Source organism: Pelecanus crispus, chromosome 6, assembly GCF_030463565.1.
Source record: "Pelecanus crispus isolate bPelCri1 chromosome 6, bPelCri1.pri, whole genome shotgun sequence".
Lineage (NCBI taxonomy): Eukaryota > Metazoa > Chordata > Aves > Pelecaniformes > Pelecanidae > Pelecanus > Pelecanus crispus.
The window spans coordinates 57,621,262-57,639,747 of record NC_134648.1 but is presented as its reverse complement, the minus strand read 5'-3'; the positions used below and the strand labels follow the sequence as shown (position 1 = coordinate 57,639,747).

Below are 18,486 nucleotides of genomic sequence, written 5' to 3'. Positions count from 1 at the left end.
ACATAAGGACCTCTCCTTACAGACTCTTCTCTAGAGCTGGAGCTTCAAGTCGGTCCTTGCTTTCTACAAGAATTGATGACTCTGCAACATCCTGACTTGTGACTCGATGAACCCAGGGCAAGCTGTAAACATGCTGTCTGTTAGACATTGCTGTTGGGTTCACTGCTTCATAGACTTAAAGTAGCATGAACTGTTGCTTATCATGGTATGTCCTTGTATTACTAATAAATTGTATGACGAGATGGTACTGCCTGTATTACAACAAAATGACTCACGGCATTGTGAGCCCTAGGGTATTTAACTTCAGCTATCTGAAGTGACCCCACCTCAATGTTGGGATAAAGATGGTAGAGGTTCTCATTGACACCACATGTCAGGTTAATAAGTAATCTTTGATGTCTCTGTCTGTGCACACAGCTTAACTGTATTCCAAGGAAAAATGCATTGATTTTAAAGATGATGTGGGCTCATTTGTTTCCCTTTGGCAGAAATGACTTTCCATATCTCTGTTGTTACAAGCATCTTTTCTATGTTACACTTAAACAGAAGATATGGGCTTGATATGAAGTCGTTCATATCAAGGGATTTCAAGAGAATTTCTGCTTTGACTGTAATAGACTGAGGATCAAGTGGCAATCTCAGCCTTGGGATCTCACTGAACAGATCCATGAAATAATGTACTGGAAGAAATTGAAGGAGATAAAGAAACAAGGAGAACCATGAGATTGTAATTTGCTTTGGAATTCAGATAGCAAGCTGTGGCTTGCTCATTTTGTTCTTGACTAGTGTTTGTTTAGTGGTATTAAAAGGTGAAATAACTGTTGTCACAGTTGTGCTATGCAGAAAGCATTTTCAGAAAAGTGACAGTAATACTTGGGAGCATAAGATGAATGAGAGGCCCATGTGGGTTAGCTTGTGCTGGGGGGCTTACTGTTATACTTAGTAGATATGGTGCCTGTCACCAGGGAATCCTAGAAATGCTTTACATAGGGCTACATGCTGCTCCCCTTGCAGTTGATGATGATGATAATAATAATAAAACCCTACTGGCTTTAGTAGAAGAACAGTCAGACCCACAAAAACCTTTGGGTTTGTCGTGGTTTAGCCCCAGCCAGCAACTCAGCACCACGCAGCCGCTCGCTCACTGCCCCTGCCCCGATGGGATGGGGGAGAGAATCGGAGGAGTAAGAGTGAGAAACACTCCTGGGTTGAGATAAGAACAGTTTCATAATTGAAATAAAATAAAGCAAAATGATAATAATAACAATATAATAATAATAGTAATAATAATATACAAAGCAAGTGATGCACAATGCAATTGCTCACCACCCGCCGACCGATACCCAGACAGTTCCCGAGCAGCGATCGCTCCTCCCCAGCCAACCCCCCCCAGTTTCTATACTGAGCATGACATCATATGGTATGGAATAGCCCTTTGGGCAGTTTGGATCAACTATTCTGGCTGTGCCCCCTCCCAGTTTCTTGTGTACCTGGCAGAGCATGGGAAGCTGAAAAGTCCTTGACTAGCATGAGCAGTACTTAGCAACAACTAAAAACATCGGCGTGTTATCAACATTCTTCTCCTACTAAATCCAAAACACAGCACTGTGCCTGCTACTAGGAAGAAAATTAACTCTATCCCAGCTGAAACCAGGACAGGGTTCCTTTGAGGCACGTTGATATTACTGTAGCTGTGGGATAGCTGAGCAAAGTGAGGCATGTGGTTCTGTGGTGTTTGCCCATGTGATGCAGGAATTCATTGGCAGAGTTGGGAACAGCGACAGAAGCCTGACCGGTAGCCCAATTTGCAGGCTTCCTCTCCCAGGCACGTCCCTCCCACTGTTGAACAGTAACAGCACCCTGTAACCCTTTTCAATATCGTGCCTTGTGGGACCAAATAACAGATATTCAGGAAGTTGCTATCTTTGATGGAGCGAGAGATGATCTTATATATATTCAAGGCCCCTTGAAAATACTTGATTTTCAAGAATGAGTGTACTCCTAAGTATTGTTTTGATCCAGGCTGGCGTATACAACCAGAGTTCTCATGAATTCTCCTTAAACTGTTTGCACAGTTCTGCTGAGTAAACAGCATAGTCGTCAAGGCCTTAATCTATGACTCCCAAACAACATACAAGTTGAGCGTGTATTGTTGAGCACACGGTCATCCTTCTCTTCATGTGTTGGACTGATTCAGAAGAGCTGTGTTCTCTGCCACAGGTTTGCTCTATGATGTTGAAGGAGTACAATCAGAGGTTTAAAATAGGACCAGTGATGTCGTGTGCTTCATGTGTTGTTGAGTCTCGCACCGTCAGTCAGAGCCTACATTTGAAAGATGCTGCTGAGGGCATCGGTGTGTCCATCTGTGAAACGGGGACGCTAACGATCTCATCTCATAGGGTACACTCCATGAATGTGGCAACTGTGTTGTAGGTACTAGGTTGGAGGGTGTCACAGGTGAGACAGAGTAGACCACCCATTAGTGGATCTGGATACTTGGGTTTATTTAAAAACCAACAGGATTGGAGCTTTTACTCTACAAGATTATCTCACACGCTGGCTCACCTACTCATTCAGCTGGACTGACAAAACAGCAATAAAAAAATTAAGCTGTGAAAAAAGTGCAGGGTTACTTTTCGCTGTGTTTTCTCTCCACCTTACATAGAAGTGATATGTGATTTAAAGCATTGCACGCTTGTCTTCTTTTCCTGCCATTATAACAAGGCAAGCCTAGCAGAAAAACACATGTTGCCTCTGAGGAGTAGTTTAAGAGATGTAACAGCTGGTCTTTGTCCAGGCTTGTACCCCGTTGTTGGTACAGCTTGAAGAAGTTCAGGAAAGCTGAAGGTGGTAAGCATAGAGGCACTGACGTACCTGCTGCTTTTTCAGGTCAGTTAGATAGGAAGGCAGTGTCATGTGAGGAGATACGCCCGCACCTTAAGGGTTCTGTAAGTAAATAAGAGAAGCCAATCTTTGGAGCTGTCAGTTCTTCCCCAGGCTGGGCATTTCCTTTAATCTAGATGACTGATTTTTCTTAATGCAAAAGGCTCTTTGCATGAGCGCTCTTGAGTGTCCGTGGGAACGTGGTAGTGGTTATATGAATGGCAGATGATGGTGGTTGACAAATGTAGGTGATGTTTCTTATGTAAGTCAGCAGAAATGGTCTATAGCTGCAGTGGGTTAAGCCCAGGCTTTATGTGAAGTACATAGCTAATAATGCTGGCTTAGTAAACACGAGAGAAGTGTTTGGGTCAATTTAGATCTCCAGATAAAGAGAGCACCCAAGGAAAAAATTTCTTGTTACCTTGTCTTTTAAGTCCATAGGAGTCAGGGTAGAAATCTTGGCTTTGTGACAGTATTGCCCTTGGCTTCACCAAAGCCTGGGATTTTTCCCTTGTATTCTCAGATTAGAGACCTGCCGACTCCATTAGTTGTTTTGTCAGTGGGTGCATACTGCTGGTATGAGAGAACAATCTCCAGAAAATGTCTTCAAGCTAAAGAAGGGAAAAAATTTCAAGCCTCTCTGTTATTTTTTATTTTTTTTCTACCATACAAGTGTAAAATCCCTGTGTTGTAGAACTTTTCCGCCCTCTCCTCATGTCCTTGTTCTCTAGTTACTACTTAATTTTTTAAGGCACTTTCAGTGTAGAATTAATTTCTTTAGCCAGATTTTCTCAAATCCAACCCCAGGTATGACTGCTTCTCCTCTGAAGCACTTCAGTTGGAAGACAGTGCCATTGGCACTGAGCTCTTGGCCCAGAACTAAAGGTCCTTGTCTGAAAAATGGACCCATTATGGACATCCCCCAAATGATTGTTCCTTGCCCTGAGAGAAGCTCATGTGTAAGTGTGGAATCAATAAAGTAATAATTAGGGTGACAAAGAAGAAGGAAGAAAGAGGGGAGGTAAGCAGTGAGAGGAGTTACTGCAAGGAGGTGAGGGAGCAGGAGCATGTCCCTGGCACTGCCTGGCAGCTGCCTGCACCCTAGGTTGTGTGAAGCAATGATAGCTGTGCCACCTCCAGCTGTCCGCAGTAGGGCTAGCTTTCATCACTGCCTATCAGCCTAGACCTGACTGCCCACAGCCCTGTTTTGCCTTGCAACACTATGTACCTTCTCCACTGCTGTGGAAGATGAGTAGGAACATCTGTCCATTTGCAAAACACCCCTTCTTCAGACACTCCCTTGGAGGCATCCCTTGTAAACCTTGACCACCTGATTGCATTTACCTAGGGGTGCTTAGGATGGGGCTATCAGCAAGCCTAAAGATATTTTTGCCTTCAGCATTACTTTATTTCTCACCTCAGCTATTTGATTGTCCAGCTGTTTTGTATTGTGAGAATATGTAATGATGGAGGAAGGCTGGTACTGTTATTCTGGTCTGCAGACCCAATTAGCATTTGCTGTCTGATCAAAGAGCTGAAGGTATTTACACGAAACACTTTTGTAAGTAATTACGTGAACACATTTAATCCCAATACTTCATATGTCATGTCTTTTTTGTTTTTAAAGCCCTGCTAGTGTTGAATTATTGTAGTTAGTCAGTACTGAGGAATTTACCTGGATGTTAACAGGCTGTTTTAGTGCCCCACGTGTAATTGTTTTCCATAGTGCGCCCTTCCTGTGTCATCTATCACTCTGGTATTTGTGAGGCGCTTTTAAGTTACTCCTACTAGCAGGTTACACCTTAGTTTAGGGATTTGCAAATAGATGGGTTTTTTCAGTTAAGTAAATATACCCGCAGCTAACCCACATCTTGGTTCTTTTAGTCTTGCTCAAATCAGATTTGACAGTTTTCAGGGTTTGGTTTTGTGTGTGGGTTGGGGCTTTTTTGTTTTTTGGGTTTTTTTTATGCTAACTGATAAAGTCAAAATAATTTTTTTTCTTGTTGAATGGGACAGAACATAATGACTGGCTTAGCTGGATCTTTCAGGTGCTCAGCTTGCAGGTGGGACACCTGAATCATTAGGCTCTGCCTAATGATTAGGTTCTGCATAATGATTCATTATTTACACAGAGTGAAATTGTACCAGAAAGGGAGACCAAGAACTTGACGCCCGTCTGTGCCGCCCCCGCCAGTACTTCCAAGCCCATTACTTAGGGCAACTTGAATGCTTGGTGTGGGTGTTCTGTTTCTGAAAAGTCCTTTCACAGCATTTCCAAACCAGATTCTTTGGGGAGTAGCAGTTGCATGGAGAGACCTTTTATACCAACGTTATTCTAATTCAGAGTTCAAGTAGAGTTAGAAACGTGATCTTTCCCAGAAGATGGAAATCTTGACTCCCATACATCCATCCCTGTGCTGCATTTCATGTTACTGAGAGAGCAGCTTCCACCTCTGGCCAGCCTGTGATACCAATCTCCACTAATGCTTGGTAGACTTTCACCTGAGCACTTTCATGCTTTTTCTCCCAGTCTTGTCCTCACACGTAATCCTTCCCAAATCCACGTCATGACCATCCCTCACATTCCACCATAAAACTCTTTTGCTGCAATGTCTATGGAAATTTGACCGTGGTTAGGCAGCTGCTGCTCCGCCTGTGGCTTTTCACGCTGACTAATACTGCGTTATAGCTCGTGTGTGTTCCCCGTCTCTCTGTATCCATATTCTGCTGCTTCTCTTCTGCCTCAGCAGTAACCTCAGTGAATTGGGGATGCCACCGCTGCTCTACACGTGCTACCTGCAGCGTGGTGGAGTGCTGGTTCACAGCTAGGACCTGAGCCTCCACAGAGTAGTAAGAATATATAACACAGTCATAGTAGTCTTTTTGGAAGAAAATTTTTTATACTGCTGCTCTGTTTTCTACCTGAGGGGTTTCATAGCTCTTTGTCAGAGCTCAGACAATGCTGTAGAATTTATAACCCTTGTAACCCTACTGGGGTGACAATTTCTGTCTCCTAAACAGTTGGCAGTCTGATACATCACTGGCCGTTCAAAGATTGTTGTGGTTTAACCCAGCAGGCAGCTAAACACCACACAGCCATTCACTCACTCCCCCCTCCCCAGTGGGATGGGGGACAGAACTGGAAAAAAAAAAAAAAGTAAAGTCATGGGTTGAGATAAAGACAGTTTAACAGGACAGAAAAGGAAGGGAAGATATTAATAATATACAAAATAATTGATGCACAATGCAATTGCTCACCACCCACCGATGGATACCCAGCCAGTTCCCGAGCAGCAGTCGCAGCCTGCTGGCCAACTCCCCCCAGCTTATATACTGAGCATGACGTCATATGATATGGAATAGCCCTTTGGGCAGTTTGGATCAACTATCCTGGCTGAGCCCACTCCCAGTTTCTTGTGCACCTGGCAGAGCGTGGGAAGCTGAAAAGTCCTTGACTAGAGTAAGCACTAGCTAGCAGCAACTAAACCATCAGTGTGTTACCAACATCATTCTCATCCTAAATCCAAAACACAGCACTATGCCAGCTACCAGGAAGAAAATTGACTCTATCCCAGCTGAAGCCAGGACAAGATACAGACGGTTAGTGGGCAATGAGGCCAGTCTGTCCAGAGTATCACTGAAGTACAGTAAGTTAATTGGTGGGACAATGTAGTCATTTACCTCCATGGGCTGCCCTGAGTTTGCAGGAATATGTTTCCTTTGCAGTGCCTACAGACTGTCAGGTAAGCTAAGATTATCCAAGTGTTTTCTTACAGATGTAACTGGATCTGTATTTGAACATAGAAATGTCAGGCTAAAGAAGGTGCCATTCACATGCTTTCCACTACCACAACAGAGATGATAGTTGGCCTGAAGAGTGGCAAAAACGCTGTTCCATCCCTGACTGAAACTGAAAATAGTGTTCTTTGTATGGGAAGGAAGGGAATGGCAGGTTAGATGTTGTGGGAGCATTTGGAATATTTTGCTGAAACTGCAGTTACCTTTCAAAATATGGAAAACTGAAATCAAATTTGGTCTAAAGGGAATTATGCTCAAGTGGCAATCTAGGATTTATATATTTAAAATACGGTTTGATACTAACTTACTGAAAGTTTTATGGGGAATGCTGCATTTCTGACTTAGTTTGATCCTTTTATTGCTGCCTCCAGGTTGTGGCTATCTGTACTCACCAGGGTAGCTGCTGGGCTCCTTTGCTTTCTAGGTTAGTCATCCAAAGAGACCGCTTCTTACTGTGTTTTAGAAATTGCTGCATATAGCTGATGTTAGCCATGTATGCTCTGCTTCCTCAGTACTAGTAGTTTCAGTCCTTTTTTAACAGGACTATGGCAAATTTACAGTGACTTTAGGATTTACCACAGGAGAGGGAGAACAGGGGAAAAGTGTGTGAAGGGGTTCATTTATAGGCATTTTAAACTCTGCCGTTCAAACAGCAACACAATCCTAAAACAACCCTGATTTGACTTTCAGATAAATGGACTGCTCTCCAGTTTGCATTCCCCCAGGCATCGTATATTTTAGTCTGTAGGCTGACATGTTTTGAGATGTTCTTATCATTTCTAAGGATTATTCATGTTAGCAAAAGGATAACAAGACAGTTGGAAAATAGCTGGTATATCAGTTCCCTCTCTAGAGGCACTGACAGCGTTGCTAGCTCGTCAGATGTTCCTCCTCTTCTGTCCCTTGTTTCTTTTCATCATTGGTGGCAAAATTCTGTGTTCGGTTGGCTGCATTGGGGTCACCGTTGCACATGGGGGTCACACCCTAGCTAAGGCTACTGGTCTTCAGTTAATCCTCTGTATTAGCAATTTCACAGGGTTAGCTTGATCGACAGTTTCTATCCCACTGTTGTTCTTCCACCTAGATTTTCATCCCATCTCTTTTCCTCTCTTCAGGTTTTCTCCATGCCGTTCACTTGTGTTGCCTGATTCTGCCCCTGCAATGGGTGGAGAGGTTCACAGTTTTATCCCTGTTTGTATCTGTAACTTCTAATTTGAAAGTAGAATTTGAACCAACTTTTTTCCCCATGTTTTGTTTTCACTGATTTCTCCATCTTTCCTTCTTACTTTTATTGTAATCCTGGACATGCTGCTTAGTGTAGTGTAAATTATGATACACAGCAACTGTAAAACTAGAAAGATTTGTTGGCCATGTGGACTTGCTTTGGATTTACAGTAGCTTGAGCGTAAGTGGGATCTGGGTTGGTCCTAGAGTGTATTAACTAGATTTACACCATTAGGATGATGCAAGTGGCAGTGGGTGGGTAGACCAAACCAGTGGGTTTCACTTCACTGAATGTCTAACAGCAGGCGTACCCAGAGGGGCCATAATTAATGGAGGGAAAACGCTGCTTTATATTTTCCAATAGTTTTGGTGAATCAAGAATGGAGACTTCATTATTCATATTTCATGGCCATAATTAATGGAGGGAAAACGCTGCTTTATATTTTCCAATAGTTTCGGGGAATCAGGAATGGAGACTTCATCGTGTGCTCCATCGTGAGAGAGAGCGCTAACGCCTACAAAGTGTGGTCCATTCAGCCAAAATTGTGCAACAGCGGTATTGCCTGCAAATACCGGCTAACCTCTTCTTCACATTGCTCAGTTGGAACTGAGAGCAGAATCTAGATTAGTGTGTCAGTCTGTGAAGGGAATCTCCTGCTAGGGAGCTAAGAGTACAAAAGAAGCAGAAGATAAAGTGGGTAGAAAGGAAAATTATAATATGTTAGAGGTTAAGCTAATGCTTTCTAAAACTCTCAGCTCTGACATGTACCTGTCTGCACTTTTGCTTCTTGCTGGTTTTCATGCTGCATGTTCTGGACTAATTCCTGTTCAGCAAACATCTGTCAGGCATAATAATTTCAAGCATTAATCCTTACAGGAATTAACCAGCTTGTTAGTTGATGACCTGAACTAGATAGTTTCTGGGGATTATTGCTATTTAAAACTTATCTACCTTTCAAACAGTGGCAGCATGTCGTGCTGGTTTTTTCTTTCTTTTCTTTTTTTTTTTTCCCCCTGGTCTGATGTGTCTTTAGATTGTCATCCCCTCTTATACTCCTACCATGCGGTAGGAGGCAGAGAGGAAATCCTGTGCTGCCTCCGACGTGAGTAAGGAGGAAGCCGTGGGTTTCTCTTCGCGCCAGACTTGCTCGTGCCGCCAGCTGTGCCGAACCGCTGTCGTAACGCCCGGCGGAGGCCAGGCTGGATTGCACTGGCTGTGCTGGAAACACATCGGGGATCTTTGATGAAATCACCACAGACTTTTACGTGCCCTTTTTTCCAGAATTCCCACGATTTTGGTAAGGTTTTTGCAACGTTCGTTACTTTTATTTCATAAGGAAGTGAGATGGTTGTGACCCTGTGGCATCTGTGTCTTTTGGCTCCTAATAACTTTTTGAACTCATTTGCCACTTTCCGTCAAATTTGCCAGAGAGTTAGAAGCATCAAAGATGCTAAGATCGTTGAAATTTCAGGGATTTGAATCGTAATGAAAAGGAGATAAGAAATGAATGGCTGCTTGGGCAGCTGGAGAAGGCTGACGCCTCGCCTCCCGCTCGGCGCGAGTGCCGCGGGGCGCTGCGGAGAGGGCAGGAGGATCCGAGGGCGAGGGCCCTGTGCGACCGAGTAAGGCCTGATAAACTGTCTTGTGAGCAGCAGGCCAGGATGGGGAACTCCTTCCTGTAAGGCAGGAAAAAAAGAAGTGAAAATATCCCTGTCACGGTGGTCACCGCAAGGGCTGGAGATAAGGGGCAGCCAGTGAAGTTGACAGAGTATCTGTTGGGAGCGTTGCTGGTACTCAAGACGTGATATCAGCTTTTACAGCCCCAAAACGTTCACCAAATAGGGACGGCTGAGATCCCTTCCATGAAGTTTGTTAAATAGTGTGGGTTTAAGGTCCTGTATGCAACTGCTGAAACATGACCTGAGTGTGTATGCAATAAGTTAAAAAGAGATTAAAGAAATTAATTTTTTTTTTTTTAATTAGGGAGTGCAATTTGCATCTAGCATTGTCGCTCATTGAGCCCTTCGCCCAAAACGTCTGATTATTGAAGGCTGTGGTTTAGCAGTAGTCCCCTATCAGAGAGTCAAATGCATTTTCCTCCAGGAAGGTGATAATCTGCTTATTCTGTTTGCTGAGTCAAGCTTTAGCAAGGTGCCTGCTGAGCCCTGATCTATGAATTAAAAGGAAATATTGCGGGAAAATTCCAGTGACATGAAGTGCCTTTAAAATATAACAAGTGGTATACGCATTTTGGGGGTGGTATCTTTAAAAGATGGCCTTGGAGACTACTTAGGAAAGTATTTTTCTTTCTTTATAGAAGAAAGATATAGTAAAAATATATTTTTATTATATTATTATGTTATATATTATATATTATAGATACAATATATTATATATTATATATTATATATTACTATATTATATATAGTAAAATATATTTTACTATATAGTAAAAATACTCTCTTTATTATTTCTTTTAGATCAAAGTTAAGTTTGTACCATGATGTATGTTACTCCTTGTAGAAGAATTACATATTACTTGGGTTATAAAAATCTATGTCTTTAAGCCTTTTCCTTATTTCACGTGTTTGAGAATCGTTAGTGCTATGACACGTTTGTCAGGAAATGTTTGTCAAATATGCCAGCCTGTGTGTGCAAATCCTCAGCCGAACGTATCTCTGCATTAGCTCTCTGGCAACCGGCAGCCCCAGAGATATGTCCCATCATATTTAGGATGGGATTTTCAAAGTTGCTGAGAAGGAGTAGGCCCTGAGGTCCCAGTGGGGTCTAAATAGAGCTGAGCTGCCTCATCTTTTTGGATGTCCACAGAAAAAAAAAAAAAAAGAGCTTTGGTTTGTTGTAGTGTTCTATTTCTAAAAGGTAGTTAAGAGTGGATGATGTAAGTCAGAAGAGGAAGCATCGGCTTTACTCTCGACGCTCAGCACGGTAATTATCTGTGATCACAGCCTTAAATAACTCTCTGGTCCTCCTCACTGGAGGTGGACTGCTGACAAATGCAGCTCACTGCTGGGTCCTGCTGCCGCTTTACTCTTGCTTTTGGTTTTGATTAATCTCAGTAGGAGGAGGTTCAAATCCCCTTTAGGTTTAAAAACCATAGGACTTCAACCCTCAGGCTAAAAAAGACTACTAAAAAGGCCATGCTGCTTCATTTCGGAGGCATTCTTCATCCCTGTTGTGAAATGCTGGGCTACGCAGAGCACTGGAGTTGTGGCGATGCTGGTCCCTTTGCAGAACCGAAAGCGTGCTCCTGCTCTGGCGGCTGCTGGGAGGGGTCTTTGCAATTGAAAGCAGAGATGCGATCTTGCTCCGTAACCCACAGTGCCTGGCGAGCACGCACAGTGGGAGGGTGACAAAGACATGGAAACTGCAATAGTTCAGGCAAAAATGAGTCACGAGAAAGCGGCCTGTTTTATTAAATTCCAGAAATGTTCTCAACCACTCAAAATTAATTTAGATCCACTGTTTTGCAGTGGTCTACTTTGTTTCTAAGCTTGGGGATGAGGTTGCTGGCAGTTCCAGTAGCGTATTTCGTTTGGGACACAGGCAGGCCTTGTTTGCCCATGGGTTTGTCTGAACACAAACCAGTGCCATTTTACAATATAAAGCCTGGCATTATCAGCTTACTGCAAATACTACTTTGAATTATGTCCAGAGTGCTGGCTGTTTAGCTTTACTTACCCTGCTGTATGTTTTTGACAACATTTCAAGGGTTTAACTCCCGCAGTGGTCATTTTTCTTTATATAAACAAACCTTCCTGTTCCATACAAATTAAAATCTGCTAATTTTTCCATAATCATGTGCTTTGATCCCGTGAAAATCACTCATTTATTTTAATCAACAACTTCAGTATTTAAAATTAGTATTGTCCTACTTGCAACCTACCTTTTTTTTTTTTTTTTAAATTCCAGTGAGTTTCACTTTTTCCATATAAATATCTCATTAGCCTCATTCTAGTGATAAAGTTTTGAAAGATATATCTGAGAAATCTTATGTTTTGGGGAATTAGTCTTTCAGCTGTTCTTCTAAAGGGAACAAAAGATATTGTGCCCTTAGAGTATACTTGTTAAGCACTTGCAAGTGACAATTTCTAGCAAATATTTCTAGTAAATACTTGACTTACAAGGTTTATTAGTTTAAAAGCTGTGTGCTTAGTGCTCTCAGGTTGCACACAATTGCTCACTCAGAGGCAGAGGCATTTGACTGATGGTCAAATAAAATTTAACACTGGTTTTGTAAGAGGAAAAAAAATTGTATGTGCAAAAAACCCTGGATCCAAATGTGGAACAGTTACGTGGAAGAGAAAAGGATGTAGAAGAGGAAGGGATGCAGGCTTGTAGACAGATTGACATCCCATAGCCCTGAGCACCCACCTTATGATTGTCAGCCTCTTCAGGCCATGGGATTCCTGCAGAAGGCAAGTTGTCCCGCCTCTGGCATGGATCCTTGCTTGGAAGGGCCCCTCTCTCACACTGACTCCCTGGGGAATCGCAGGGCTGCTAGCTCAAGGTGTCCCGCTGACAGCCTGCGGTTCGGTGCAGTGAATGCTCTGTCCTGGTGTGAGACACACTTCTGAGTCCCGGCATGTTTGCAGGCCCCACGCTGCGGCCACGTGCTTGAGCAGGGCTTGAGGATCTCCTGAGCATCTCTGGCTTCAAGGGGTGGGCGGACGGCGTGGGTGGTGGAACCACCACAGCTTGCACAGAGCACTGGAAATGCAGCTGCAGTCTCAGCCCTTTTTTCCATCCGGCACTCCGTGTCCCTAAGTACACGCTGATGCCCTGTTTTCGTTGCTGAACCCCTTCTGACGTGTGGTCTGTAATCTCTTTGGGACAGAGGTATCATCCTTTTAACTGTAGGGCACTCCTGCTCACCGCAGGGTGCTGTGAAAGCCTGCTCGTTGTGCGTGGCCGAACACGCGGGCGTCCTGATTATGAAAATGGCCCTCGGGAGTTACCGTGTGACAAACTGCACACAAATGAGCGGAGCTGCTGCCAGCTAGCCAGGGAAGATGGACAATTGCTTACCAGAGTTGTGATGCCAAACCAAGATTAAGCAGCACAGCTGGGGTATTAAGAATCACGAGGAAGAATTACTTGGGAATAGTCTACAGAGCAAAACTAATTTGCAGAACATATTTGGCAAATAGTTAGGAATAACCATACCTTTGAGAAAATGAGATATTCCATACACAATATATGACCAGCAAAAGAGGAATGGTTTATCAGATACATTATTCACTCTGAATTTTTCACTGATCTCTAGCCAAGAGGCAGATACCACAGAGGTTGATTAGTCAGTATATCAGTGCTGTGACTGGCACCCAGTACTGAGGGATCATACAGTCTGTGGAGGACAAGTGGGAGATAATTAAATACATAAATTCTAGCCTCCAGAGACTGTGAGACTAATGCTGTTGGCTTGCAGTGCTTTTTTGTTGGCTGACTGATGGTAGAACTCGTAGGAAGCTGAGCAAAGCTGAAACCTAGCCTACTTCAGCAGCTGGGGACTAAGTTCACAAGATGTAGATTGCTGGTAAGCCCACAGGTACCCTCCAGGGGCAATTTCCAAAGCAGACACCCTGGATCTGAAGAATCTCTGGTGAATTTTTGGACCAGAAGTGTTTAAGCTGTGATTACTCAGACTCACTAAAGAGTCTGTGAAGAGTAACTAAGAAAAGCAGGCCTCTTGTAATTAAGTTTAAAGTCACTAAACAGAGATCTGCATCTCTGTAGAGACACTTGAAGGTATACCTATTAGAAAAGGTTGAAAATCACTGTTTGCAGTGTTTATTACTTGAATTGCCAATTTTGTTCTTGTCCTTTCAAGTATTTCCTTATTGCCGAGAGGCAAGAAACAAAGCGCCTTTGAACCTGAGGGGATAGAGGTAGCCTTGCTCCCCGGGGTGGCTGACTGAATAAATGCTCTGAAGATTGTTTGATACCTCAATAATATGGGAAGAGAAGATAAAAATCTAAACCAGACAGATACCCAATACAAATAAGCTGTCTTCCTGGTGGTAAAAAGGAATTCTAGACCTGTACTAAACCCTGCATTTTACTTACCTAGTTGAATCACGGTAGACCAACCCATCTCCTAGAGTGACCTGGGAATGCAGAAGTGTGTGTGTGTGTGGAGTGTCCTCACCTATACTTTTTACTTCCTTATGACTTGGATATTAAAATATCAAAACTAAAATTGTTGTGGTCAGATATACTGATTGTCATTCCCGATACTCAAAGGGAAGATAGCCCCAGGACGCAGCTGTGCCTTTCTTGCACATGATGATTCTACTCAGAAATAGAACTATTTTTAAATTTTTATTTCTTTTTTGGGAAAAATTTTTTTTGGACCTGGGAATTATGTATTTTCCACAGCATTCTTACAAAGCAAAAAGATACCCATTTGCACTGGCTCTCACCAAAGCCTGAAATTAATCTTTAAATAAATGGTTGAAAAAATTAGCCTTTTTCAGAGTTAGCCTGCACAAAGCATGTCTGACAAACAATTTTTTCTCTCTGCTTTTCAAGTTTTTATATAAAATAGATAGAAGGTTGTCAGGTGTGATCATGTTGTGGCAGAATGTCTTTCATTAGCCACAGGCTTCCTATGGATTGTTTTGTAAGAGAAAGGAAATGGTTATGATATGCCTAAGTGCTGTACGTTCTTACAAGGTTAGGATTCCTTGGTTGGAGGGGATGCTTGTAACTAGGATATGGATGTGTGTATTCCAAAAACCTATTTATTCTCTAGCTCATTAATTAGGGCAAACAATTGCTGACTGTCATAAACATTCACTGCAAATAACACAGGAAAAGACAGTGTTGGATGATGGCCAAGGTGATAGGATTAATGTTTTGAACCTCTAGAAGATTATGCTGGAAATAATTACACGTTTTATCTGCAACCTTGAGGGCTTCTGCACCTACTCAGGCAGTTTAACTCTTCTCTGCGTGGGTGTGGCTCCTCGGAGGCTTTCAGTCCCTCAGCTGGCAAAGCATCAGCTACTGGTAACGTGATTGAAAATAGCTCCTCCTGGAGCGGGCCAAGGATGTTCAGCTTTGGAAAGACGGTGGTCACTGCTTTGCTTCTCTGTGATCTGTGCCGCTGACTGACCCTCCGCTCCAGCCTGAAGCAGACCGGGTCAGAGCTCCCCAGCTCTGCTCCTTCTCAGAGCTTTCTTTACAGTATCCAGGGAAGCTGAAAAGTTATTAAATTATCCCAGTTACAATTCCCAGAACCAAAATTGCTTCCACACTCATGCACTTGTATAAAATTTGACACAGTCCAGTGTTTTTTTTTTAAATCTCTTTTTTTCACATTCAATCCCAGAACCAAATGGAAAGGGTTATGAAAAGTTTGAAGGATTTCAATAATTGGAAAACGGTCTCCCTAATGGTGAGTGATTTGAATTTCCTGGAGCATTTTTGCACTTTTATTTTTGTAAGAACTGGGTTCTGGAAACTAGTCAAGTAGTACATGAATATAGGAATCCAAGACATATTGAAACCATTTTAAAGTCTGTGTTTTATAAATGTACGGTTTAAAAGAATGTTTAAAATGGGAGTGGTTGTGAGAGATGTTTTAAGAAGGTTTGTTGGTTTTTTTTTTTTTAAAAAAGCAGCATGACTTGGCAGAGAGAAAATAGTACATTAGGAAACATTGCAAAATAATAGGATAATCCTAACAAAAAGACACTGCACTTGCAGAATAACTTTAAAAGCTCTCAGTAGTGCATTACAAATATTAAATAAGTAAATCTCACAATACCCTAGTGAGAGTTATTAGATGCGCTAGAAAGATTGCTGAAGTAGCTGTACTTAAGGAAGAAGTGCTCAGAGAAATTTGGCCCCGCGAGTGCTGGGTGGATCCCGTGGAGGATGACCTGTGCCTTTCACTGTGTCAGGGTCTGCTCTGGAGACCCAGGCATCTCCACGCCCCTCAGCGGCGCTGCTACCAGGTAGTGGCTCCAAGCACTATAATGCAAAACCCCGCTTGCTGTTGCTTTGGATCTCATTAATCCCTGTCAGGGTATTGAGCCTGTGGCCCGTGGGCAAGCTAGGGGGACAGCGTGTGTGCCCCCAGCGCCCTGCCAGCTGCCCCTTCTACTCGGGGAGTTTGGGAGCAAGCGGTGGGTCACAGTCCTCTGAATTCCCTCCTCGCTAAATGGTTTTGTGCCTGGATGAGAGAGGGGGAGAGGAGTGATGCTGACTTGGGACAGGTGTGTGTTGCCACAGGAGCTCTTCCAAAGGTGCAGGTGTCCCCTGCATGCTAACCGAGCCGCAGGCAGCCCAGTACAAGCCGGGCTTTGCTGCGGGTGTGCAGTGGGTCTGGCAGAGCGGCTGGGCGAGGGCTGAGGCATCGTGCCCGCTGTGGCACTGCAACACACGTGCCTACCCAGGCACAGCCAGCTGGTGTTTTGGGGGCCATGGAGGGTGATTCAGAGAAGGTAGGAAGACTAGTCTTGTGGGGGAGGTTCAGCTAAAGGATTCTGGAGCTAATCTGTGTCTTACATTTTCCTGTTCCTGAAACATGCTTTTTATAACCTCTGGACGTGCTGCAGGAGCTGTCCTGGGTCAGTTATGCTCAGCACCCTGAAATATGCTTCTTCCTTACCTCTACTAAGTAACTGTGTTATTGCATTTGGACAAATAAAACTTGGTTTTGCTCAGCATCTCGTTATCTATGCCAGAATTCCTTAGGCATAGTTACTAGCCTCATTTAGTAACATGTATAGAGATGCTAAACGCTTCCTGCAGTATAAATACGCCTTCCATGGTATGTATTAATACACCAACTCAAGTGGCATTAAAATGAAAAGCAGTTTTGAACAGCTAGATGCGTTTGGAAATGACTATGATAAAAATAATTTTGTACAAATTTCTCAGAGGATCGCACCTGTGACTAAGGGGAGGCTTTCCCTGGCACAGTGCGTCCCAGTGACTGAGCCTGCGGCCTGGGACAGGGGCTGTTGTGCCATGGTACAGGTGGCCCTAATGGTCTGCTGCTGTTGCAAGTTGGTCTGGGAATGCTGGCTTTGCACGGCTGAACAGCTCAGGTCTGCTCCAGGAGCTGCTATGTCTCCTTTGTATTTCTTACGCTGATCAGAGCCCTGTATTTCATGTCCAGAAGATTGGCTCAATCATTTAGTCCCAGTGATGCAGCAGTAATGGGGTACGTGCTGTTGATTCATTAACACTTACCCAGTAATCATTTATCCCAGCTTTAGGAACATTTGCAAAGAAATTACAGATATTGCCAGATTTCAGATAGAGGAGATACAGATAAGAGAACAGCTGTTATTCCTCCCAAGCAGAAAATAAATCAGAAAACATACTTCTTCCTTGCAGATATCAACCCATGCCTTTAGTGCCTGGGAAGGGTGAGCAGGCTCCAGAACAGAAGACTCTGGGACACTGTAGCTGATCGCTTCAGCCAGGGTCTGGCTGCCTGGCGTGGAGGAAAGAGGGAGGGCAGGACATAGTTGGTCTCAGCAGGCGCCCCAAACCCATGTCAGGTATTGCAGGTCATAAGGTTACCATGAAATCTACCTGGGCATTGAGGCAGAGTCTGTGCTAAATATAATTGTCTTTATGGTGCTAGGTGTACAAATTATTTGGTCAAAATCAGTCAATGATATTATGCAGGCTGTTGGAGTAAGACAGTGTTTCTCTTCCTTTGCAAATATTAAGATCACCTGGATGGTGACCTTAATATTAAAATAACATTTTTCATGGCTTCCTGCGTTGGCTGCTTACGTGGAATGCCTGTGTGTGGGATGGGGATCTGTGGATCTGTGGTTTTTGGACAGAAAATCCTTGTGCTCAGAGGAGAGCAGCATGAGGGCAGAGTGTGAGTGGGGTTTTCTTCATGTTCGATGACAGTAGGTTTTCCACTGCTTCTTAGCCGTGTTTGATTGCCCTCTACTTTTTGTAAGAAGTAGGACTAGGATAACGTAATGTTCTGTATTGGCTACTCCATGACTGGAGTCCTGAAGCCAGTTTTAAATATGATATGGATGTTGCCAGGAATAGAAACCTCTCCTAGGAAATGAATGCCACTCGTCATCAGAGTCTATCCAGCAAATGTACTATGAGTCTTTGTTTCACAATGGCATAACTGGAATCACCACAGCTTACACTCGCACATTCAGAAACTATTTGCCCAGAAATGTGTGTATGTAACAGGGAAAGTTGTAGGGGATAGCCCCTCTACAGCTGCCGGATGTAATGAGAAATGTTAATGTGAAAAGGAGTTGATCAGTCAGCTGCAAAGAGATGTGTGCTCTTTTTGCTATATAGCAATCCACTGAAAATAACATTACTCCTTTAGCTGGCTTCATCCTTAGGACTCTTGTATTGTAAGTCAATGATTTTAGCTTTAATTATATATCCTGTCATATTTTTTATATTTGAGAGAGGGAGTAGCTGCCCTGTGCCACACCATCCTCACTAAATCCAGTACATCCGGTTCTATTCTTTAATCTTTTTAAGGTGAGGTCACACTTTTTGAAACTACCCTCTAGTTCTCACAGTTACAGCTTTGGATTCTGCCCCATCTG

At 43.3% G+C, this 18,486-nt stretch overlaps 1 protein-coding gene across 5 annotated transcripts in view; it reads left to right on the top strand.

Moving 5' to 3' along the window:
• SYNE3 (spectrin repeat containing nuclear envelope family member 3) overlaps positions 1–18,486 on the top strand; it is an 84,329-nt gene that overhangs the window by 16,672 nt on the left and 49,171 nt on the right. The window contains exon 1 of one of the 5 annotated variants that reach the window (XM_075712174.1): positions 9,076–9,203. The exons of 3 other annotated variants lie outside the window; for them this stretch is intronic. In XM_075712174.1, coding sequence (XP_075568289.1) covers positions 9,149–9,203 — 55 coding nt within the window. In that variant the 5' untranslated portion in view covers positions 9,076–9,148. Of the gene's footprint in view, positions 1–9,075; positions 9,204–9,994; positions 10,014–18,486 lie in introns of those variants that run through there. One more of the 5 variants, XM_075712176.1, reaches the window with a different exon arrangement.